The 24878-nt window shown below is 51.0% G+C and overlaps 2 protein-coding genes across 3 annotated transcripts in view; one reads left to right on the top strand and one right to left on the bottom strand.

The window, feature by feature from the left end:
- The window catches only part of AP1M2 (adaptor related protein complex 1 subunit mu 2), a 57343-nt gene that overhangs the window by 2581 nt on the left and 29884 nt on the right, over positions 1 to 24878 (bottom strand). The window contains exons 1-8 of one of the 2 annotated variants that reach the window (XM_064571142.1): positions 7015 to 7265; positions 5706 to 5862; positions 5441 to 5508; positions 4120 to 4250; positions 3824 to 4007; positions 3648 to 3774; positions 3000 to 3142; positions 2837 to 2908 (exon numbers count right to left, since the gene is read on the bottom strand). In XM_064571142.1, the coding sequence (XP_064427212.1) occupies positions 2837 to 2908; positions 3000 to 3142; positions 3648 to 3774; positions 3824 to 4007; positions 4120 to 4250; positions 5441 to 5508; positions 5706 to 5862; positions 7015 to 7056 (924 nt within the window). In that variant the 5' untranslated portion in view covers positions 7057 to 7265. Of the gene's footprint in view, positions 1 to 2836; positions 2909 to 2999; positions 3143 to 3647; positions 3775 to 3823; positions 4008 to 4119; positions 4251 to 5440; positions 5509 to 5705; positions 5863 to 7014 lie in introns of those variants that run through there. The other variant, XM_045863885.2, reaches the window with a different exon arrangement.
- Positions 14889 to 24878, top strand: part of SLC44A2 (solute carrier family 44 member 2 (CTL2 blood group)) — a 29904-nt gene continuing 19914 nt past the window's right edge. Inside the window, exon 1 of the mRNA XM_045863013.2 lies at positions 14889 to 15041. Within this exon, the coding sequence (XP_045718969.1) occupies positions 15011 to 15041 (31 nt within the window). The 5' untranslated portion in view covers positions 14889 to 15010. The remainder of the gene's footprint in view (positions 15042 to 24878) is intronic.

Raw genomic sequence — 24878 nt, 5'->3', positions numbered from 1 at the left:
AATGAGCCCCTAGCATGTGCTAGGCCCCGAGCCAACCACTTGGTCCTCTCACTAATTCCCTAAAGTAGGATCCATCCCTAAGGTCCATTTTACAGATGAGGAGAATGAGGCACTTTGTCCAAGTCAATTAGCTGGTACCTAGCACAGCAGGGACTTGAACTGAGCGTGTGTTGTCAACCATCGCATGCCTTCCTTACAGATAAATGAATAAGTTACATCATCTGTATTAGCACGTGACATGGGACAAACTTTGAACACAAGGATTTTAAGTGTTCTGTGTACAGTAGCTAGCATTATGGTAACTACCACTAATGATGAATTTGGGGAGGGATGTTTGAGAGGTAGAATCAGGGGCAGAGGACCTCCAAGTAAACCAGAGAGGATATTCTTTCCGGGAAGCACCAGCATTAATGGCCCCTTCCCCTTCCCTGCCTGCAGGGATGGGGATATTGAGGGGCGTCAAGACCCTCCCTGGTGACTGTTCATTCATCTTGCAATCCAGCTTCCCTGACACCCCGAGACTAGGGAACAAGGTCAAATCTAAAAACACAGACTCTCGAGCCAGGCAGACCCAAGTTCAAAGTAGGTCCCCTCCCTTCCTAGATGGGGGACATCTGCATCCCTCTGAACCTCAGCTTCCCCATCTGTAAAAGAGGGCTCACTCTAAGCTGTGCAGAAGCTCTTGTTTGGGATGCTGGGAGACATGCACAGAGCTGTTCATGGCAATGAGAACTAGAGTAGCCAAGAACTGGAACAATCCATGCAAGAGAAGGAACAGAAAAGATCCCCATGGTGGAATATTCTACAACTACAGAAAGGGATACACTAAGCTAAAGCTCCTGGGACTCACGTTCAAATCAATCTTACACAACCAAAGCAAGTCAGTCCACTGATAGAATCAGAAACCAGCAGAACAAAGTATTATGGTTAAAAATGTGGGCAGCAGGGCACCTGGCTGGCTCAAGTTGGTGGAGTGTGCAACTCCTGATCTTGGGATTGTGAGTTTGAGCCACAGGATGGGTGTGGAGACTACTTAAAAATCAGTCTTAAGGGGCGCCTGGGTGGCTCAGTCGTTAAGCGTCTGCCTTGATCATGATCCCAGGGTCCTGGGATCAAGCCCCGCATCTGGCTCCCTGCTCAGTGGAGAGCCTGCTTCTCCCTCTCCCATTCCCCCTGCTTGTGTTCCCTCTCTCGCTGTCTCTCTCTCTGTCAAATAAATAAATCTTTTAAAAAATGTTAAAAATCTTTAAAAAAATGTGGGTGGCAAAATTATAAAGTGAATATGCTGAGTACTTTCTTTAAACCACGTAAATATTACATGTATATATGTATATTTGATATGCAAGTAAATAAAACATGTCAGTTGGTATTAAGTCGTAGGAGAAAAATAGAGCAAGGAGGGAGGTAGGGAATGATAGAGGGTTGCAATTTTATTTTGTATTTTTTAAAGATTTTATTTATTGGGGCGCCTGGGTGGCTCAGTCGTTAAGCATCTGCCTTCGGCTCAGGTCATGATCCCAGGGTTCTGGGATCAAGCCCCGCATCGGGCTCCCTGCTCCGTGGGAAGCCTGCTTCTCCCTCTCCCACTTCCCCTGCTTGTGTTCCCTCTCTCTGTGTGTCTCTCTCTGTCAAATAAATAAATAAAATCTTTAAAAAAAAAAGATTTTATTTATTTATTTGACAGAGAATGAATGAGAGAGAGCACGAGCTGGGGGGGAGGGGTAGAGGGAGAGGGAGAAGCAGACTCCCCACTGAGCAGGGAGTCTGATGCGGGGCTCGATCCCAAGACCCTGGGATCATGACCTGACCTGAAGGCAGATGTTTAACCAACTGAGCCACCCAGGTGCCCCATGGGGGGGGGGGGGTTGCAATTTTAAATAGGGCAGTTAGGAAAGGCCTCTGAGGAGGTGACATTTAGCAAAAAACTGAAGGAGATGAGGGAAGGAGCCATGTGGATATCTGGGCAGGGAGGGAGTATGATCCAAAGGGAACAGCCAGTGCAAAGGCCCTGAGGTATCACCTTGCTTGGTGTGAATAAAGAGGAAGCCAATATAGCTGGAATGGAGCAAGGGAGGGAGACAGTGGAGGGAGGTAAAGATAGGGAGGTGACAGGGCAGACTGTCGCAGGGTCTTGTGGGCTGCCAGGACTTTGGCTTTTACTCTCAGTGAAGTGGGAGCCATGGAAGGTTGTAGGCAGAAGAGAGACACAGCCAGAATGAAGTGCTCACAGGTGCCCTCTAAGGGAACAGATGGTGGGGGGCGAGGGCAGGAGCTGGGAGACCAGGGCAGATGCAGTGGAGGAAGGGTGAAGTGGGCAGATTAGGGATCTATTTTGCCCAGGATTTGCTGATGGTTTGTCTGTCTCTCCAGCTGGCCTGCAAGCTCCTTGAGGACAGCATATCTTTTATTTCTTCCTTCTTGTCCCTTAGAGTTCCCTTACAAAGTAGAAGCTCCATTAAAATCATAGTATAATAACTAATACTTTGTCCATCATTTAGACATTATTGAGAACCTACTAAGTGCCTGACACTGGGGAAAAGAAATCACGCAGGGGAGAAGTAGATGTGATGGCCCGCAGAGCAGAAATCAAAGGGGGTGGGAGAGGGTGGGAGCCAAAGCTGTGGGCATGGCTGCTGGAACAGCAGCCCAGGTAGAAGGAACAGCCAATGCAAAGCCCCTACAGGGAACCGTGCCTGACATGTTTGAGATCCAGCCAGGAGACCAGTGAGGCTGGAGGGGAATAAGGAGCCAGGGAGGATGGGGGAGATGGGGTTAGGTGGGTGATGGCGGGGAGGGGCAGATCAAGCACTGGATTCAACTGTTCCCCTGGGCCTACCTTAACCATGATCTCCACGCGACTGTGGGAGAACTTCTCAATGACGGACTCAATCCAGATCAATGGCTTGACCTGCAGACAGCAGAAGAGGAAGTTCTTGGAGGTTCTGGGGTCATCTTTCACCCTCTGCAGTGAGGCTTTACCCTGCTTCACCCTGCTTCACCTGGGTGCTGAGGCGGTAGGACATGAGCTCGAAGTCGCCATCGGGTGGGATGAAGGAGATGGTGCGATCATTGTCAAAGCGAGAGAGCCGCACGCACTGGTGGAATTTCACATCCTCCAGCTCCACGGACTTGTTCTTGCTCCCTGAAACTCAGAGCCGAGCGGGCCAGCGGGTGACCCTGGAGGCCTGGGCTAGAGACCCTATCCCAGGTCGCTAGCCCTGCCTTCACCGCCTACCACTTGCCATTACCTGCCATTTTGCAGGTAAGGAAATTGAGGCCCAGAGAGGATGAGTAACTTGCCCGGGGTCAACCCAGCCGGCCAGGGGGGCAGAGCTAGGCTCTGAATCCAGGGAATCTGGCTCTCGTTGTCAGGTTTTTAAATAGGATGCGATTCCGTCCTCCTACTCCCACTTGAATGTCAGCTCCACGAGGACAGTGATTTGTCTTTTTTACCCTTGTACTTGTGCCAGGCACCCAATAACGAAGCACTGTTTGCGCCAACGAGCCAGCAGCCACTGCACTGGCCGTGACCAGCAGAGGGCACTCGAGTGCTTAGTTCAGAACGGGCTGCAATTCTCTGGGTCCCAGGATGGGGTAGGGTCGGCTCCCTCCCGCGCCCCAGCGCCCCTGCCCCCCCAAATGCTTACGGCCAGTGAGCTCAAAGAGCACCCGGTCGTTGAGGCCAAGCCGCAGCTCTGGCATTCCCGACAGAAACACCTTGAGCTTGATGGTGCCCACGATCTCGCTCAGCAGGACGCTGCCGTTGGCATTGACCTGAGGATGCACATACAGGGGTCAACAAGCATAGGGCCTCCTCTGCTGCCCCCAGGCCATGGAAGGAGTGGGGGGGGGGGCTCACCAGCAGGTTGACAGACTCTATGACATCGATGAAGACCTCATTCTTCTTGTACTTGATGCCCTCAGAGCGCCAGGACACAGCGTTGGTGACAGTGGGTGGCACCCGTGATTTGCCAGTCTCCAGCTTGTTGCCCTGCTGCGTGATGTACCTGTCGGGAGGGCAGGGGCGATGAGCAGCTGGACCCAGAGACGCTTCCCGGACCCTCCCTGACTGCCTCCCATGAGCGGCTCCCCCTGTGGCTGCCCCCGTGGCCCACTCACTCCTGCAGGATCTTGCTGTCCGTGGTCTGCGGGAAGCCAAAGTCCATGAGCTCATCCAGCAGCTCATAGACGATGACAAAGTTGTCTCGGATGCTCTCCTCCTCCAGCTCCTTGAAGTACTCAGAGAATACCTGGGGGTGCGGGGAAACAGACACCAGCAGAGGTGTGGCTGGGGCCTCACTCATCCAGCCAGCAACCCAACAGGCACTTATTGAGTGCCTACTGTATACCAGTGCTGGGACATTAAGAATTCAGGGAGTCCACGAGCTTTAGGGGTTTGGGACCCCAAATTCAGGGCCTCTGGGAAGGTGTAGGCATAACCACAGCAGAGAACTTACCAGTCATCTGACATTTGAAAAGCCCTCCATCCCTCATTCTGCTCCAGCCCCACTGGCCTTCTCTCTGTTCTCACCTCAGAGTCTTTGCATATGCTGTCCCCTCTGCCTGGGACATTCTTCTCACAGTGGCCTTCTTATCATTCAGGCCTCAGCTCAAATGTCACCTCCTCAGTGAAGCCACTACCACCCCTCCTCCCCCTTGAGTGTCAAGGTGAGGCTAGCACCCCACTCACTGGGTCTCATAATGTCCTGTTGCATTTCCTTTGGGGCCCTGGACTCCTCAGGACAGGCAGGGACTGCGCCTGTCTTGTGCACAGCTGTGTCCCCTCTTTGCTTGGCAGGGGACAGATCAGTACACATTCCCTATTTGTTGAAAAGTATTTTTTTTTAATTTTTTAATTAACATATAATGTATTATTTGTTTCAGGGCTACAGGTCTGATTCATCAGCCTTACACAATTCACAGCGCTCACCATAGTTGAAAAGGATTTACTGAGCACCTTCTCAGTCAAGAATGACATCTAGCAAGCATTCAAATTATTATATGATTCTAAAAATAGTACTAATGCTAACAATAATACCAAACCATTATTGAGCACTTACTGTATACAAAGCACTGTTTTAAGCACTCATAAATATGAATTTGACTAATTTGTACAACAACCCCGAAGCAGGACTTGGTTTAACTCCCAGTTTAGAGAAACGGGGAGAAGTGACTTGCTCAAGGTCACACGGCTGGGGGCGGGGGCGGTGCTGGGATTGGAACCCAGTTTTCTCTGGCTCAGATTTGAGCAGTCACCGTCTTGGAAACCTCCTTGGTCCTTGCCCTACAGGGAGAGATGATCTCCTAGCAGCTAATGAGAACAGAGAGATGCGCTTCGATGGAGGTCGGGGCAAGTTTCCTAGGAGAGATGGATCCTGAAAGAGGAGGGCAAATCGGCTGGACAGACAGACCAGCCAGCCAATGGGAAGCCAGAACTTACCTCAACAGTCTTGTAGAGGAAGGAGTACACGAGGGAGGCGTTGGCGTTCTTCAGTGTGGTGGCCACCACTATGGGCAGCAAAGTTAAGGAAAAGGTGCCATTTTGGAGGTCTCAAGTGGGGCACAGATCCTAAAACCTCACCCTGTCCACCACCCCCAACCCGAGCCGCTGATGTGCTGTGCAACTTCTGTCCTCGGTCCCACCGTCTCCGGGCCTGAGCTGCCACCACCCCAGGCCTCCAGGAACCCGGCTAGGGGCTGGATACAGTAGAGGTTGCTATGTTTGATCCACAGGAAGTGGACCCGGCCATGGCTCAGCAGTGGGGCAAGGGCGCCCTCCTCCTCGCGCTGCAAGAGCAGAGGCATGAAGTGCTCGATCTCACTCATGGCGATATCGCCCTTGTAGTTGCGACTGATCAGGGGCTAAGGGTGAGCAGAGAAGGCCTGGTCATCGCTGGGGTCTGGGCCCCTTCATCCGGGGGCATCAGAGTGCCTGGTTCTGACTCTACTTCCTGGGTGCCGGGCAGGGGCAAGAGACTCTGCTGCTCTATGCCTCGGTTTCCTCCTCTGTAAAATGGGTACATGATAACAACAGCAAACGTCCCAGAGTCCTCAGTGAGGACCAGCCGTGTCCTACTAAAGACGGGATGTTTGCTAACTGATTTGGATCTCACTACAGCCTGTCGGGTAGGCAGCAGCTTCATCTTCATGTGTCTTCATGTGAAGGATGGGGACACCGAGGTGTGAACCATGTCTCTAACAGGTGGGGAAACCAGGAATTGAACCAAGACACCTGGGTCCGGAATTCCTACTCCTGCCCAGGGCTTCACAGGCACCCAACTGGTGAGGTGGGGCCCATGGAAGGGAAGGGAAGGGTGGGGAGGAAGGAAGGAAGCCAAGAAAAAAGAAAGATTCTAGAAAGAAAGAGAGGGAGAGATGATACCCACATAGCTGCTGTCTGGCAGGCAGTAAGCACTCGATATTAACAGTACCTACTTCCTGAGCTGGTCTAGACCAGGGATGAGAACCATGACGGCACAGAGCTGGTCCTCAAACACCTTAGCTTTTCACCACCACCGTTTTGATTGATTTGAAATGAAAAGGCGAATGAGAGGGGGCTTCAGAAAGGGACAAGGCAGCCCCAAATGGGAAAGAGGGTCTCCTGCCCCTGCTGTCTTCCCCAAATATGAATCGTGTGGATGATGGAATAGATGGTGATAGAAATAATTTCAGTGGACTGAACTCCTCATGTTTGCAGCAGGGTTCTTGTGATAAGTAGTTTACACCACCCAGTGGCATACATTCTTTTTGGGTGGGGACCTCTGTTATTCCCATTTTTACGGGCAGGGAGACTGAGGCTCAGAAAGGCAAAGTCCCCGGCCCCGCGGCGCGCGGTTGGTAAACAGTGGAGGTGGGATTCGACCCGGGACTTCCAGGGATTGGGGAAGGGGTGTTCCCACGCTCCCGGAGCTTTCTGGAGCCTCCCCGCCCGCGAGGAGGAGCCGCCCCTGGGTCCAGGGGAGCGCAGCCTCACCTGTTCTTCCCCCCCACCCGCACCCCCCGCGCCCGGCCCACCTTGCCCTTGACGTCGAGGATGAAGACAGCCGAGGCGGACATGGTGGCGGCTGGCGGACCCGGGAGGCGGGGAGGGAGCGCCGGGAAGCGACCGCGGCGCCGCTTCCTTCTTCCTGCGGAAGCGGCCGCGCGCAGGTGAGTGCCCAGGTGAGAGCGTCTTAAAGGGGAGGCCTCCAGGTGAGCGGCACTGTTGGCCGACGCGAAGGCTGCTGCAGGGCGGGGCTTCGAAGGGGACAGCTGCCCCGCCTCCCTTTCCCTTTGCACCCAGGAGGGCTGATGGGAGGAATCTCCAGACCAACCAACCGTCCCTTCGTCCACCCACCCGTCCATCCACCCACCCATCCATTCGTCCACCCAGCCAGCCAGCCACTCACTCACCCCCCCACCCATTCATACACCCACCCATCCATCCATCTCCATCCATCTACCCATTTAACCATTCATCTTGTTTCTCTTCTGTCTCTCCCACATGCACACCAGCCCCAGTAGAGCAGAAATTTTGTCCTGTTTATGTCTGTGTCCCCAGTGCCCCACACTGGGTACTCAAATAATAGCTGTCCAGGTCCGTGGGGAGGGGAGGAAAAAATATATTTGTGCAAATCATTCATTCATTCATTCATTCATACAATAACGATTTACTAATTAATTTATTCTTTCATTCATATATTTACTGACTAGTAAATTCTTTCACTGAGGAACTGTGGGTAGAACTTGGAGCAGAACAAATGTAACTACTTTTATTATTATTCCTAATGTTACTCTTATTCGTTCCAAAAGTATTTACAAGCTCCTGTTATAAGACACTAAGATGTTGATAGAATGGTGAAAAGATCAATGGTCATTATTATTGTGACTATATTCTCACCAAACATTGAGTACCTCCTGGGCGCTGGACCGAACATATGGAGGCTGCTTTCATTACGGTAATGCTGCTGCTGAGGCTGATTCATGCAGTGAATGAATATTTATCGAGTACCCCCTGTACCGCTATGGATGGCAAATAGACCAAGCCACTCCACTGCTCTCCAACGGAGGGTGAGAGGCGCACAACATAAAAACCAAAAAACAAGATCATCTCTGATCATGACGGGAGATCGTCTTAATCATCTTGATCCTGATCATCTCTGATCAAGAAGGCAAGTGAAGGGCGCCTGGGTGGCTCAGTGGTTAAGTGTCTGCCTTTGGCTCAGGTCATGAGCCCAGGGTCCTGGGATCAAGCCCCACATCAGGCTCTCTGCTCAGCAGGGAGTCTGCTTCTCCCTCTCCTTCTCCCTGCTGCTCTGCCTACTTGTGCTCTCTCTCTCTGTCAAATAAATAAATAAATAATCTTAAAAAAAAAAATAAAGAAGAAGGCAACTGAGCAGGTGGCAGGTTTTGGGGGGGCACTGTGAGACAGGGAAATCAGAGAAGAGGCTGACATTTGGAAATTTCCCACCATGACTTTACGAGCAGGGAGAAGACAGCAGAAAGAGTCCTCATGCAGAGCCTGCATAAAGGGAGTACTAATATTGTTTTTGTTGTTGTTGTTTCTATGTTGTTTCTACGAGGCCTCAGGAGCCAGCTGCTTGGACCTCAAGTCCTGGCTCTGCCACCAGCCAACTGGGTGGCCTTGGGCACCTGCCCTCCCCTGCCTGGATTCCTGTCTGCACATCTGAGAAATAGAGGTAACTGCTCTTTCCTCCTTAGGTTATCACGCAGATGCCTGGGTTATTACCCCCAGGATGACTCTTAGAACAGACCTGGGATGTAGCCAACACTCTATAATGTTATTATTATTATTTGCTATCATTGCTATTATTATTTACCGTGAAGCAGTTAAGAACACAGGTGGCAGCGGGACGCCTGTGTGGCTCTTTCGGTTAAGTGTCTGCCTTCGGCTCGGTCATGATACCAGAGTCCTGGGATCGAGCCCCGCGTCGGGCTCCTTGTTCAGTGGGGAGCCTGCTTCTCCCTTTCCCTCTGCCTGCCGCTCTGCCTATCTGTGTTCTCTCTCTATGTCTCTGTGAAATAAATAAATAAAATCTTAAAAATAAATAAAATAAATAAATAAAATAAGTAAAAAAATTTTTTTAAAAAAGGACACAGGTGGCCACTTTGAATCCTGACTCCACAATTGGCTCTGAGGCATTCGGCTAGTGATTGCACCTCTTGTGCCTCAGTCTCCCCTTCTGTTAAACGGGCATGAGAGTCTTGGTGCCATCTCTTCAGGCTTTGCTCACTGCCTGGCACAGCACCGAAGCTCCCTGCACATCAGCTATTACAGACCCCGCAACTGTCTGCCCTCCTAGCGGGATGAGCAGGAGAAGGAAAGGGAAACTCACTTCCAGCCTGGCTGGAACTGATCCTGCTCAATAGAGGGAGGGTCCCAAAGGGCCAGAGGGTGGGGGGCTGGACACCTAGCTCACCCAGGCATCATCTTTCCTTCCTTCTACAAACCCAGCCCCACACCTTTATCAGCCTCTGAGGGTGGGGTGGGTGTCCCCACCGGGGACTTGAGGGAGGGAAGCAAAGACTGCAGCTGTTGCTATTAGAACTACCCACTCTCCTGGCGAGCCTCTAACGTGGATAATATCATGGCAAGGGCAGCCCAGCCGAAGTGCACACTCGCCGAGCACGTCTCTCCCGATACTTCTTTCTGTCTTCATCGATTTTTTTTCCAAGTCTGTTTTTTTTTTTCTGGTTGACTCTGGTCTTCCCATCTTTGCTTTTCCTGATAATTCAGGACCCAAGGGGAAGACCATTCCTGTCTTCTTACATTGGAAGAAGCAGAGACCCAGAGGGGTCAAGGCACTTGCCCAAGGGCTACACAGCTGTGAGGCAATTGGGCCAGAAATTGAATTTGATTCTTGGAGATCAAGAACTCAATCCCCACCCACTCCCAACTGCTCTGCTGCATTGCCAGATACAAGTATTCCTATTCCTAACAACAGCTCAGCCGGTGGGGCACTCAGCTTACCCAGGCCATGCCCTAAGTGTCTCCCCTGTGGGAATTCTTCTAGAAACAAAGCCTTGAGGGAGGGAGGCCTATTATCTCTGTTTGACAGATAGCATTGCCCAGGGGAGGAGAAAATGGACTGACTTGGACAAAGTTATGCTGTCAGCAGTGGTGGGGCTGGAATCCAGCCCTGCAAAGCCCAAGGTTTTATTCTGTCTTTGCTCAAAAGAGGGGCATTGCTGCCACTCTCCATCCCATCTGCTCCATGCTCAGAAGGTGACCCAGGGGGATTGCGGACGCTGCCAGGCCCTTGCCCCAGCCCATCATCACCGACCCTCTGAAGGGCCCTTCTCCTGGGTCCCTGAGATGTTTTTCAGGCAGTAAATAGAATCCAAAAGCCGGGGCCCAGAGCCCTGGAATCTGAAACTCAAGGTCTGTTTCGCTGAAAAATGCATGAACCCAAAAGCTTCAGTGGGGTCAGAGAACAGAGCAGCTCTGTGTGCCCAATGGCTCCCCCTCAGCTGCAATGTCCACTGTTCCCAGGGGCTGTGGCCTTGCCCCAGTTCCTCTTGGATGCCTAGAGTCCACCCCAGCCTCCCCTCTGGGACTCTGCCTCTAGGCACCCCCTTCTGTTCCTTCTCCACACTACTCAAGGGAGTGGTCTGAAACTGACACTCCCTCACTCTCATATCCCCAGTGGCTCCCATTGCCCTGGAGCTGCCTGCGGGGCCAATACAGTGAGAAACAACCCCAGCTGAACTCTCTCACTAGCCACCACCGCTTGAGCTTGAACCTACTGCCCCAGACGCACTGACTTCCTTAATTTCGGTTCCTCTCTCTCTCTTTCATCCAGCACCTAACCGCACAGTGCACAATAACGCACAATGCCTACTCATTTTTGCTTTCCTAGCCTCCAGCAGCGATAAGGTCTCCTCTTCAGGAAGCCTTCTCTGATCTCTCAATCCATGTCTAGGTCACATCCCTGCTCTGGGCTCTCTCGACTGTCCCACGCTCCCCTGTCATAGCTGTGTTGCACCCTGTTTTTAAAAATCTATTTTAAAAAAACTATCTATCTAACATAAACTTTACCATTTTATCCATTTCAAGTGTACAATCCGGGGGTATGAAGCACATTCACAAGCATTGTGCAGCCGTCACCACTATCCTTCTCCAGAACTCCTTTCATCTCTCAAAACTGAAACTCTGGGCCATTAAACCCAAACTCCCCCTTCCCCTCCCCCTCCCCAGCCCCTGGCGCCCACCATCTACTTTTTTTTTTTTTAAGATTTTATTTATTTATTTGACAGAGAGAGATAGCGAGAGCAGGAACACAAGCAGGGGGACCCGGAGAGGGAGAAGCAGGCTTCCCGCAGAGCAGGGAGCCCGATGTGGGGTTGATCCCAGGACCCTGGGATCATGACCTGAGCTGAAGGCAGACACTTAACGACTGAGCCACCCAGGTGCCCTCCACCATCTACTTTCTGTCTCCATGAATTTGACTCCTCTAGGGAGTTCATATGAGTGGAATCAGACAGCATTTATCCTTTTGTGACCAGCCTGATTAAACCGATTTTTAAAATATATTTTAATTTTATGATTTTTTTTTTAATTGAAATATCGTTGACAATGTTCTATTGCCTTCGGGCGCACTCAACACAGCAAACTGACAATTCTGTATCTTAAGCAGTAAGTGTGGATATGCCATCTGTCACCATCCAATGTCATTATGATCTTACTGACTGTATCCCCTGGGCTGTACTCTCTAATCCCCGTGACATAGGCATTTTATAACTGGAGGTTTGTACCTCTTAATTCCCTTCACCTATGTGCACCCACTCCTCCCTCTCTGGCCACCACCCATTCTCTGTATTTATCATTCTGTTTCGTTTTGTTTGTGTGTTTGTCCCTTTGTTTAGATGCCACATGGAAATGAAATCATATGGTATTTGCCTTTCTCGGACTGATTTCCCTTAGCATAATACCCTCTGGGTCCATGCACGGTGTCAAGAATGGCAAGATTTTATTCTTTTTACGGCTCAATAATATTCCATCATATGTATACACTGAATCTTCATCCAGCCATCCATCAATGGGCACAAAGTTTGCTTCCATATCTCGGCTGCTGTAAAGAATGCTTCAGTGAATATAGGGATGCGTATATCTTTTATACTTAGTGTTTTTGTCGTCTTGGGGTAAATACCCAGCAGTGGAATTCCTGGCTCATATGGTATTTCTATTTTTAATTTTTTGAAGAACCTCTGTACGGTTTTCTGTAGGGCTGCACCAATTTGCTTTCCCACCAACAGCGCACAAGGGTTCCTTTTCCTCCACGTTAAATCTATTTCTTTTCTTTTTTGAAGATTTTTATTTATTTATTTGACAAAGAGAGAGCACAAGCAGGGGGAGCGGCAGGCAGAGGGAGAGGGAGAAGCAGGCCCCCCCCGAGCAAGGAGCCCGACATGGGGCTCAATTCTGGGCCAGGAGCCCCTAAATCTATTTTTTTTTCAATAGAGTTTTAATTACCCACATGAATATTTTCTCCTATTAAAGAGAGAGAGAGATGCCTGGATGGCTCAGTCATTAAGCATTTGCCTTTGGCTCAAGTCACGATCCCAGGGTCCTGGGATGGAACCCTGCATGGGGCTCTCTGCTCGGCAGGAAGCCTGCTTCTCCCTCTCCCACTCCCCGTGCTTGTGTTCCCTCTCTCGCTGTGTCTCCCTCTGTCAAATAAATAAAATCTTTAAAAAATATATAAAATAGGGGCGCCTGGGTGGCTCAGTTGGTTGAGCGACTGCCTTCGGCTGAGGTGATCCTGGAGTCCTGGGATCGAGTCCCGCATCGGGCTACCTGCTCAGCGGGGAGTCTGCTTCTCCCTCTCCCGCTCCCCCCTCTTGTGCTCTTTCTCTCTCTCACTCTCTCTCTCAAATAAATAAATATAATCTTAAATATATATATATATAAAATAAAATAAAAATAAAATAAAATATTAAAAAGAGAGAGAGAAGGAAAGAGAGAACATTGTAGATCGGGAAACAGTCCCTTTTGTCCCCACTCCCTCCATCCTGGTCTTTCTGACAACAACTGGCTGGTATGTTCAGATCTTTTTCTATTAAGTTACATGCAGATATATGTGTGTGTGTGTGTGTGTGTGTAATGTCGTTTCTCTCTTTTCCCCATACCGTTCACAACTAACCAACTAAATACAACTTGCTATTTTTCAACTTGCTATTTTTACTAACCACTGGGACCTGGAAATCTAGCCAGGCTACTCTGGCAGGGTTACGGAGTGCCTGTGGGTTGTGAAGTCAGGCTCCATGAGTTCAAATCCGTGTATAGCCCCACACTCACTACGTGGGTGACTGTGGGGAAATTACTTAACCTCTCTGTGTCATCTTCTCCAACTGGAAAAGGGTTGCGAGGATTTAATACGAAGCACTTAAGAAATGGCTTAACCTCTTTGTGTCACTTTCCCCAACTGGAAAATGATTATAAAGATCAAATACAAAGTACGTAATCCCTCTTCTGAAGCTGAGTAAGCTCCCTATAAACATTCACTCTTGTTACAACCTGCAGGGCCACCTCCTTCTTTCCTATTTACAATTTTTCCATTTTAAAATGAAACATGTTAGGGGAGGGGGGTGGGAGGATGGGTTAGCCTGGTGGTGGGTATTGAGGAGGGCACATTCTGCATGGAGCACTGGGTGTTATGCACAGACAATGAATCATGGAACACTTCATCTAAAACTAATGATGTATGGAGATTAACATAAGAATAAAAAAAATAAAATAAAATGAAACATGTTAAGAAAGTGCAGAAGTCGGGGCGCCTGGGTGGCTCAGTTGGTTAAGCGACTGCCTTCGGCTCAGGTCATGATCCTGGAGTCCCAGGATCGAGTCCCGCATCGGGCTCCCTGCTCGGCAGGGAGTCTGCTTCTCCCTCTGACCCTCCTCCCTCTCATGCTCTCTGTCTCTCATTCTCTCTGTCGCAAATAAATAAAATCTTAAAAAAAAAAAGTGCAGAAGTCAAGCGATTGCCACAAACTGAACCCACCTGTGTAACCACAGTCTTGCTTCCTGTCCACCCCCCTCCCCCCGGAAGCTGCCCCAGAGGCCCTACCACCCATAAAAGCAACCACTAATCCACTTTCAGTTACCAGTTCCCCTGGGTTGATTAGCTACGCCTGTCCTTGAACTTCATTCAGAAGTCCCTGGCCTCTGTCACTCAGCACCATCCTCTTTTTTGAGACTCATCGGTGCTATTGTACTTATCAGTAGTTGATGCCTTTTTATTGCTGAGGACTATTTTATGGTACGGATGGACCACGGTGTGCTGAGCCAGTCACCCGTTTATGGACATTTCGGTAGCTTCCAATTTTTGGTCCTTATGGCTAAAGCTGTGATAAAGTGTTTGTTTTGTTTAAATATTTTATTTATTTATTTGAGAGAGAGCGAGAATGCGCACAGAAGAGAGGGAGAGGGAGGAGCTGACTCCCCCCTGAGCAGGGAGCCCCGATGTGGGGCTGGACCCCAGGACCCTGGGACCATGTCCTGAGCCCAAGGCAGCCGCTTAACCGACTGAGCCACCCAGGTGCCCCGGATTTAATCGTTTCTGCCAGATAACGTTTTGACCCACAGCATGTGCTCAGCCCGGTGGTTGTTACCTAGGACGCTCAAATTCTTGCCAATCTGATGAATGAAAACATGGCATTTTTTGGTCTGTTCACTGGCACACGGTCAGCGCTCAGTATCTATCTGATGAGGGAATAGGTGGATGAATGAACGGGTGACAACTGCTCCTAGCGCACCGAACACACCGAGGAGAGAGTCTCCCTTGAGCGCAGATGGGAAACAAAGGTTGGGGCCCCACCCTCTCCCGAGCCCGGCCCCGCCGCACGTCCCGCCCCGGCCTGCTCCGGGCTCCCATTGGCGGCGGCGGGCGGGGCTGGCCCGGCGGGCGGGGCGGGGCCGGGCCCGGGGCGGGGCGCTGCAGCCCGCGGAGCCTCCCGCCCGCGCGGGCTGGGGTCGCTCCGGCTCGGACTCCCCTCCCCGCCCGACGCGGCCATGGAGGACGAGCGCAAGGACGGAGCCTACGGTAGGAGCCGCCTCGGGCCCGTGGTCGCCTCGGCTGAGTTGGGGGGCCTTGGGGGAGGGGTACCTCCGAGATCATAAACACCCGCGCTGCAGCTGGGGGCCCTCTCCTGCTTCCCGGCCCCGCATTCCGCTCGGCGCGGAGCCCACGCCCCCCTGCTCCCGCCGGGTCGCCCCGCGTCCCCTCTCCCGGGAGCCCCCGCACCCCCTCCGGCTGATGGCCCGGGACGCACGGCGCATGCTCCGCCCGGGGAGGTCCGGTTATCTGGGCGGCTCAGATGCCAGGCGGGGGAGGGGAGGCTTGGCAACCGGGGCTCGGGAAAAGGGATAGGGCCCCGACTTTCCCCAACCCCCCTCCTCTTCTGGTTGCCTTAGTCCACTTCTTTCTCCTGCCTGCATCCCCCGAGAAGTAGCCGTCCCGGGCTTCTGGCGAGATGGGGAAACTGAGGCAAGCCTGGACAGACCGATTGCTGGGGGTGGGGGTGGGGGTGGAAGCCCATCAGTTCTTGCCAGCGGCCTGGAAGGACGGAAAGAAGGGCGCCCTCGCTGAGGTGGCAGGAAAGAAGCAGGAAACCATTGAGAAACTTTCCTGGCCGTGTGCAAGGGACTGGGGGTGCCCGCTACCGTTTCGCGAGGTCCCTGTGACGCGGACCCCCCTTCCGTGAACCTCTGCGGGTAGCCTTCGCCTGCGTGCCCAGGGGTTGGGGCCAAGATGAGGCTCCTCCCTACCCACGCCCTGCAGTGCCTCCCTCCCCTGGGTTCCCACGGAGGGGAGTGCCATCCTCAGTTTCTCTTTTCTCTTCTCCATTTTGGGTCCCAGGGCTGAGCCGGGCACATGGCCCACGTAGCACTCCCCTGGGGCGAAGGGGCGCCGCTGCCCCTCCTCGTGCGACAGGAACTTCCTGGAAACTATGAGACAGAAAGCTTTGGGGAGGGGGCAGGAAACCGCTCAAAAATAATCAACAAAAACAAGCTGACAAGAGATGTGCCTCCCTCCTGGCTGCCGCCACCAGGGACTGTGGCCTCAGCAGGTTGCAGAGACACATAGATGGGGGAGGCTGGGACCCTCCCTGCCCAGCCCAGCCTAGAGGGAAACACAGGAACCTGGCCACTGCCCAGCCACTCCCCTCCTTGCTTGAAGCTGCTGGCACAACCTCCAGGGGCCTCCTTGCTTTTGGTTCTGGGTTCAAGCCTCAGACCCTGAGTCTGTGGGTGCTGTGCATCCCTTGGGTGTGGCTGGCTGTCTCTGATCTGGGAATCTCAACCTGGAGTCCTGGCCAGGCCCTGCCGTCCTGTGGGAAGCACCTGAGGAATCTTGGGTCTCTGTAAGGCAGGGCTGGGGGCGGGGGATGGCAGAGAGGACAGTGATGTGATTCACCAAGCCTTGAATTTGGCCAAAGGGAGCCAGCCCTGGATGGGCCCAAGCAAACCCTCTCAGGCCCTGCCAGACCCACACTCTAGACAGGGGACCTCTGTGCCCAACAGAGGCTGTGCTGGGTGCCAGAAGCCCATTCCATCAAAAAGTATTTATTGAGCTGCTTACAGGCAGGGTCTAGACACTGAGAACACAGCAGGGAACAAAGCAGAAAAATCTTTGAATAAATATATGATTTTAGGTTGTTACAAGTGTTGTGGAGCATTAAACAGGACAGCATGTGTGTGGGAGGATCATCTGGGATTATTTTAGGTGACCAAGGGCTGGAGTTGGAGCCAGTGGCTGCTGGAAGATTTGGGAGAAGTGTGTTCTAGGCAGAAGGAACAGCAAACAAACCATACAGCTACTTAATTATTTTTCTCTAAGGCACAAGGAAGCCTGAGGTAGAGACTTCAGCTAGGTCTTATATCCAGGCCATCATCAGCTCCTCTAGAGGGGCCACCTGGCTTGACTCCTTGAAGGGGGGGGGGGGGGGCAGATCTCACTTAGTTTGTAAATAGTCCATTCTTATCAGAACCAAAAACCTTGGGCCCTCAGGCTGCCACACGAAGTCCCTGCCAGATAATGAGGAGCTTTCCTTTGGGAATGGTGTTTCCAGAGTTGCTCACATATCCCTTGTATCCCAATGCCTTCCCATCCATCAGTTACCATGAATTTGGGGGGAGGGGTGACGGCAGACAGACCCAGGTTCAAATCCTGGTTCTGACACTTAGGAGTTATGTAGCCAAGGGAGAATTGGTGACATCTCTTAGACTCTGGATCCTTGTCTGCAGGGCTGGGCAGACCATGCTCACTGGGGGGCAGCCTTTTGCACAGTGGCTGGTAGGCTGTACCTGCTCAAGAGGCCTCTGGGGCCCCTAATCCTAGGGACATGGATTTTCCGTGAGCTGATGGAAAAGCAGCCCTCTGTCAAGGCATAGACTTGGCTGGCCTGGGCAGGGCAGGAAGCTCCCTCCTCAGCAGACACCACATCAAGAGGAGGCAGCAGCATGGAGCAGACCAGAGAAATGGCTCCTGGCCCTGTTGGATGACAGCAATGTGTACTGCCATCCTTCCCGTCCACCCTTGGCATGATCATGGAAAAAGATTCTAGAACCCAAGACAATAGACTCCGTCAGGAGGGTGGGGTGCGGTGGTAGGTGAGACAACAGTAATGGTGCTTGTTTAAAAAGCAGATTCCCGGGAGCGCCTGGGTGGCTCAGTCAGTTAAGCGTCTGCCTTCGGCTCAGGTCATGATCCTGGAGTCCCGGGATCGAGTCCCGCATCGGTTTCCCTGCTCGGCAGGGAGTCTGCTTCTCTCTCTGACCCTCCCCCATCTCATGTGCTCTCTGTCTCTCATTCTCTCTCTCGCAAATAAATTAAAAAAAAAAAAAAAAAAAGCTGATTCCCTGGGGCGCCTGGGTGGCTCAGTCGTTGGGCGTCTGCCTTCGGCTCAGGTCCTGATCCCAGGGTCCTGGGATCGAGCCCCGCATCAGGCTCCCTGCTTGGCAGGAAGCCTGCTTCTCCCCTCCCCCCACTCTTCCTGCTTGTGTTCCCTCTCTCGCTGTGTCTCTCTCTGTCAAATAAATAGATAAAATCTTAAAAAAAAAAAAAAAAAAGCAGATTCCCGGGAGCGCCTGGGTGACTCAGTTGGTTAAGCGACTGCCTTCGGCTCAGGTCATGATACTGGAGTCCCTGGATGGAGTCCCGCATCGGGCTCCCTGCTTGGCGGGGAGTCTGCTTCTCCCTCTGACCCTCCCCCCTCTCATGTGCTCTCTCTCTCCTCTCATCCTCTCTCTCAAATAAATAAATAAAAAATCTTTTAAAAAAATAAATAAATAAAAAATAAAAAAATAAAAAGCAGATTCCCTGGCCCCGTTTGCTAGAGAGTCCAACTCAGGTGACCGTGGGGATCTGGCATCTGATTTTCAAAAAAAATATTGTTGGGAGGGGATATTGACTTATTAATTGAAAGTTGGGTTTTTGTTGTTGTTGTTGTTGTTGTTTATTTCTTTCCAAAAGTCGTACTTCAAAAGTATTCATATGCTTCAAAATACAAAAGATAAAAAGATGGTGTAGCTTTATCATGAAGAATCTCCCTCTTGCTCCCTCTCCCAGTGTGACACACCCTTCTTGGCATGCATCACTGTTCCAGCATCTTGTGCTTTCTTCCAAATGGAGTCTGGGCCTTAGAACTTTACGTGCGATTATATACATATATTTTATCTAGTGGCTGGGTTTTTTTTTTTCCTTTTACAAAAATACCAGCAAATCTCTAGCGTGCTAATTCCACGAGGCAGGATTGTGTGTCTGTGTGTCTGAAGGTATATTCACGGCACCTGTCACCTAGTAGGTATTCAACAGACACTTATGAATGAAAAGGTGTTTGTTTCACATGTTGCTTTCTTTGTTTTTTTGTTTTTGGTTGCTTTCTTTGTTTAATATGTCTTGGAGACATTTCTCATGTCAGTGCCTGGTAAGTTTCCTCAGTGTTTTCTTTTCTTTTCTTTTTTTTTTTTTTTAAGATTTTATTTATTTATTTGACAGACAGAGACACAGCAAGAGAGGGAATACAAGCAGGGGGAGTGGGAGAGGGAGAAGCAGGCTTCCCGCCGAGCAGGGAGCCCGATGCAGGGCTCGATCCCAGGACCTGGAATCATGACCTGAGCTGAAGGCAGATGCTTAACGACTGAGCCACCCAGGCGTCCCTCCTCAGTGTTTTCTGACAGTTGCATAAAATAGTGCATTTGTGGATGGACCGTCTTATATGGAACCAGTCTTATATTTAACCAATCAAGGGGAATATTTTAAGCTTTTTATTGAAGCAGACAATTCATACATAAAAGGAAACATCCTAACTGTATGAGGGGCCAGAAATTTTCTCAAGGTGAACACACCCGTGGAATCAGCACCCAGATTTTGTTTGGGGGAAACAAAAATATTAACAGCCCCCCAAAAGCCCCTCATGTCCAGGGAGGGGACAATCAGTATTGTTATTTTAGGTTTAATTATTCTGTGGTGAAAAACATCACATAAAATGTACCATCTCTTTTTTTTTTTTTTAAGATTTTATTTATTTATTTGACAGAGACATAGTGAGAGAGGGAACACAAGCAGGGGGAGTGGGAGAGGGAGAAGCAGACTTCACGTTGAGCAGGGAGCCGGAAGGGGGGCGATCCCAGGACCCCGGGATCATGACCTGAGCCGAAGGCAGACCCTTAATGACTGAGCCACCCAGGCACCCCTAATGATTACCATCTTAATCATTTGTAAAGTTGTAAGTTTCAATAGTGTTAAGTATAGGGGTGCCTGGGTGGCTCAGTCATTTAAGCTTCTGACTCTTGATTTCAGCTCAGGTCAGAATCTCAGGGTCACCTGAATTCAAGCCCTGTGTTGGGCTCCATGCTGAATGGAGCCTACTTAAAAAAAAAAATAGTGCTGGGGCGCCTGGGTGGCTCAGTTGTTAAGCGTCTGCCTTCGGCTCAGGTCATGATCCCAGGGTCCTGGGATCGAGCCCCACATCGGGCTCCCTGTTTGGTGGGGAAGGCTGCTTCTCCCTCCCCCCACTCCCCCTGCTTGTGTTCCCTCTCTCGCTGTGTCTCTGTCAAATAAATAAATAAAATCTTTAAAAAAAAATAGTGCTAAGTATATTCTCATTGTTGTGCTGAGGCCTGTTTTTGTAAAGCCGATAGACTAAGAATGGCTCCATTGTTTATAAGTTGTTGTTAAAAAAAATTAAAAGGAATATGTGACCGAGATGGTATGTGAACCACAAAGCTTAAAATCTTAAATATGTGTCCTTTAACAGAAGAAAATTTGCAGAGCTTAAGTAAGGACCTTCCCATTACCCCAGAAAGTTCTCTTGTGCTCCTCCCCAGTCAATCCCCAGAGGGACAGTTGTTTTTGTTTTTATTTTAAATTTTTTAAAGATTTTATTTATTTGACGGAAAGAGCAAGTGAGCACGAGCAGAGGCAGAGGGAGAGAGGGAGAAGCAGACACCCTGCTAAGGGAGCCCGATGCGGAACTCGATCCCGGGACCTTGGGACCATGACCTGAGCCGAAAGCAGATGCTTAACCAACTGAGCCACCCATGTGTCCCAGGGGAGTTGTTTTTACATATGATTTTAATCTCTTATATAATAAAATTAGTATGTTCTCTCTATGGGGGCAGAGGGGTGCTGAAAATTAAAAATAAGCCCTCAACCACACGGAAAATTTTAGCCTTCCAAGGAAAAGAGCCCTTTACATACCCTCGGCCAACTGTCCTCATCCCAGAGGTAACACGACCACGAAGTCGCTTGCACGAGCTTAGCCTATTAATTTCTGTGTGTATGTGTGGCTTCCGGGCAGTATTTTGAAAAATTCCTCAGGCTGGTTTAATGAAAAATGGTACTGTTCCCAGATGGGATACTATGTTGCCTTGTAAAATAGTTGACGTAGGTCTAAGGAACCTCCCTGATGGGAAACAAGGACGGATTATGTTAGCGTGTGAAATAGCGAAGTTGGGAACAGTGTGTGTAACAAAACAGGGTGTGGGGGGGTGGTAAAGAGCTACAAGTTTGCTTATGCATGTGTACTTAGACACAGTCTAGAAGGAGGAAAGGGAAACCAGGCAGAGGAAGTTGGGCTCTGGGCCAATGGTGAGAGGGAGAGTGATATTTTTTGGTCTGCAGGCTTGTTCTGGCTGAAGTTTGTTACCCTGATAAGCATAGAGGTTACTTACTAGAAATGAGTTCATTCATAACTTCCCTTCAAACGGTTATTGTGAGGGTACCGTGGGCCAGGTTGTGTTCTAGACCCCAGAGACACAGCAGGTGTTGTAGTGGTGTAGCTGACTTTCTGGAAAGGGAAACAGACAAGGTATTAAGATAAATGAGGGACGGGCGCCTGGGTGGCTCAGTTGGTTAAGCGACTGCCTTCGGCTCAGGTCATGATCCTGGAGTCCCTGGATCAAGTCCCGCATCGGGCTCCCTGCTCAGCGAGGAGCCTGCTTCTCCCTCTAACCTTCCCCCCTCTCATGTACTTTCTCTCTCAAATAAATAAATAAATCTTTAAAAAAAAAAAGATAAATGAGGGACATTCTTAGAATGGCAGAGAAGGGCTCAGGAGAAAAATAATGCAGGAAAGAGGGGTGGGAGTCATCTGTAGGGCCTGGAGGCAGAGTTGAAAATTGTAAGACCATCCTAAGGTGACTGGAGCAGGAGGGAGGGAGCCGTGTAGAACGTTTCAGGCCGAGGGCACGGCCTGTGCCCTTGGGCTTTTGTACTGAGACAGATGGGAGCCATTGAGAGTTCTGAGCAGAGGGAACTGGCCTGACTCAGGTGCTCACAGGCGCCCTCTGGCCGCTATGAGGTGCAATGGCGGAAGCCGGGAGACCAGGACAGAGGTGATAGCGCTTATCCAGACGCCTGAATCACCTGGTACCGAGTTGCTAAGTAAACAAGCACATCTACAGAAAAGCTCACCACGGAGTTCTGACTCTCACCCAGCTTCTAGAACCCGGCATCGCCTCTGCTGCAGTCCAGCGGCATTCTTCCTCGCCCTGTACCACCTGTACCTTTTATATACCAGAGCCTTGGTTTCTCCATCCATACAATGGGGTTAACACCAGTGTTGGCTCCTTCTTGGGGCTGCCTCCAGGCTCCAGTGAACTGATGCAGGTACAGCCCTTTGCCAAGAGCTTGGTCCATGGTAAATGCCCAGTGAGTGGGGGTCATCACGGAGCATAGAGTTCAAGAGCATGGTTGTCAGGAGCAGAGTTCCAATCTCAGCTCCTACTGGCTGTGTGATTTGGGGCAAGTCATGAAGCATCCCTGTGCCTCGGTTTCTGTATTTGGCCCTATACTCTCAGAGCCTTGTGAGGATGACATGAGCTTCTAGAAATAAATGTCTGGTTTGGTGCCCAGCGCAGGCCCGGCACATAGTAGGTGCTCTATCTTTTGCTCTTAGCATTGTGACGAGGAATGTCACACTTGGCTTTCCTACCTGGACGCTGTCCCCAAAGTCTTTGTCAAAGGGACTCATGTGGGTGGCTGGGATCCCGTTCCCTTGGCACAGACTTCTGGGAAGGCAGGGGTGAGCTGGCCCGGCTGCATAGGTGAGGCCCTGGGCCACTGTAAGCCTTGGGGACTTGGCCGCTATCTGGAGGCCGTGGGGGCTGGGTGGCACTTGATGCCCTGGCCCTAGCACTCTGCCTGAGCAGCCTGGACCGGTTTCCTTATCTTCTACACCCACCGCACCGGCTGGGACGGCCTTTAGGCCCAGCAAGGCCGGGACCCAAGGGCCGCCTCCCCCACCCAGCCTGGTCTATTGGCCTAGCTTTCCCCCCACCTGCTCCCCCCACTATTCCATCTTTAGTTCTGCCTCTCTCAGTATCTGCCAAGGAAAAGGCCTGGGTTGGAGCCAGGGGGGCCTTGGCTTGATTCACACAGCTCCATCCCTCACCAGCTACGTGGTCTGAGCATGTGGCCTCATTCTGCCCTGTCTGTCAAATGGCACCACGCCCCTGGCTAGTGTTTGTTGAATTCCAGACCTGTGCTAAGTGCTTTTTGAGCATTGAATCCTAACACCCACGAAGCAAATGTTAAGTATTAATTCCACTCTCCAGACAGGAAAATGGCAGCCTGGAGAGGGAAAAGGCATGTCCATGCCCCCAGCCCTTTTGAGGGCAATAATACCACTCCTGGTTGTTACAGAGAGGGCATGTGGGCACACCTGGGTGGCCCAGTGCGTTAATCATCTGCCTTTGGCTCAGGTCATGATCTCAGGGTCCTGGGATCGAGCCCTGAGTCTGCTTGTCCCTCTCCCTCTGCTGTCCACCCCCACTCGTGCCCTCTCTGTCTCTCTTTCAAATAAATAAATAAAACCTCTTTTTTTTTAAAGATTTTATTTATTTATTTGAGACAGAGAGAATGAGAGAGACAGAGAGCACATGAGAGGGGGGAGGGTCAGAGGGAGAAGCAGGCTCCCCGCCGAGCAGGGAGCCTGATGCGGGACTCGATCCCGGGACTCCAGGATCATGACCTGAGCCGAAGGCAGTCGCTTAACCAACTGAGCCACCCAGGCGCCCTAAATAAAACCTTTAAAAAAAACCCCACAGGGGCGCCTGGGTGGCTCAGTTGTTAAGCGTCTGCCTTTGGCTCAGGTCATGATCCCAGGGTCCTGGGATCGAGCCCCACATTGGGGTCTCTGCTTGACAGGAAGCCTGCTTCTCCCTCTCCCACTCCCCCTGCTTGTGTTCCCTCTCTCGCTGTCTCTCTCTCTGTCAAATAATTAAATAAAATCTTTTAAAAAAATAAAATAAAATAACCCACAAAAAAACAAAGAGAGCATGTGAAACCTGCTGGCACAGAATGGGGCTCAACACTTGGTTCATGGCCTCAAGACCGGGGGCGGCAAACTGTTTCTGCAAAGAAACAGAGAGTAAACATTTTCAGCTCTGCAGGCCACGTACGGCCTATCTTGGCTTCCCAACTCCACTGCCGTTGCCTGAAAGCCGCAAACAACATGAAAAGGAACCAGCATGGCTGTGTAGCAAGAAAAATGGACTTAGGGCCGCTGACATTTGAATTTCATGTAATTTTCACATGGCAAACTAGTCTTCCCCTTTTGATGTTTTTCAGCCCTTTAAAAATGTAAAGACCATTCTAAGTTCTGGGTCATCTGGAAACGGAGTGGGTGGATTCCTCCCCCATACCCACCCCCTAGCCCCCCCACCCCCCGCCGTCCCATGACAATTTCTCAACCCCTGGTTACGCAGTGTGATAGGGAGAGTAATGCCTCCTCCCCCCCCCCCCCCCCGCCCCAAGATGTCCATGTCCTAACTCCTGGAACCTGTGACTATGTTAGCTGACAGGACAAAAGGAAATTTGCAGCTGAGATTAAATGTAGGATCTTATGGGGCGCCTGGGTGACTCAGTCGGTTGAGCGTCTGCCTTCGGCTCAGGTCATGATCCCGGGGTCCTGGGATCAAGTCTCAGCAGGGAGCCTGCTTCTCTCTCTGCCCGCCGCTCCCCCTGCTTGTGCTCTCTCTGACAAATAAATAAATAAGATCTTTAATGCATACATACATACATACATACATACATAAATGTAGGATCTTATGATGGGGAGATTATCCTGGCTTATCCAGGTGGATCCAAGGACAAGGGCCCTTATAAAGGGAAGAAGGAGGCAGTAGGGAGTCAGAGAAGGAGATATGGCAGTGTCCGTGGATGTGGGCTGAATGGGCACAGGAAGGGGCCACAAGCCAAGGAATGTGGGTGTGCAGGCACCCTCTAAAAGCCGAATGGGGGGCGCCTGGGTGGCTCAGATGGTTGGGCGTCTGCCTTCGGCTCAGGTCATGATCCCAGGGTCCTGGGATCGAGTCCCATATCGGGCTCCCGGCTCAGCGGGGAGCCTGCTTCTCCCTCTGACCCTCTCCCCTC

Source organism: Mirounga angustirostris, unplaced genomic scaffold (assembly GCF_029215605.1).
Source record: "Mirounga angustirostris isolate CCGP_5_RB_7025 unplaced genomic scaffold, mMirAng1.0.hap1 SCAF_1, whole genome shotgun sequence".
Taxonomy (NCBI): Eukaryota; Metazoa; Chordata; class Mammalia; order Carnivora; family Phocidae; genus Mirounga; species Mirounga angustirostris.
Note: the sequence above shows the minus strand (reverse complement) of the source record. Positions and strands in the feature narration are given on the sequence as shown.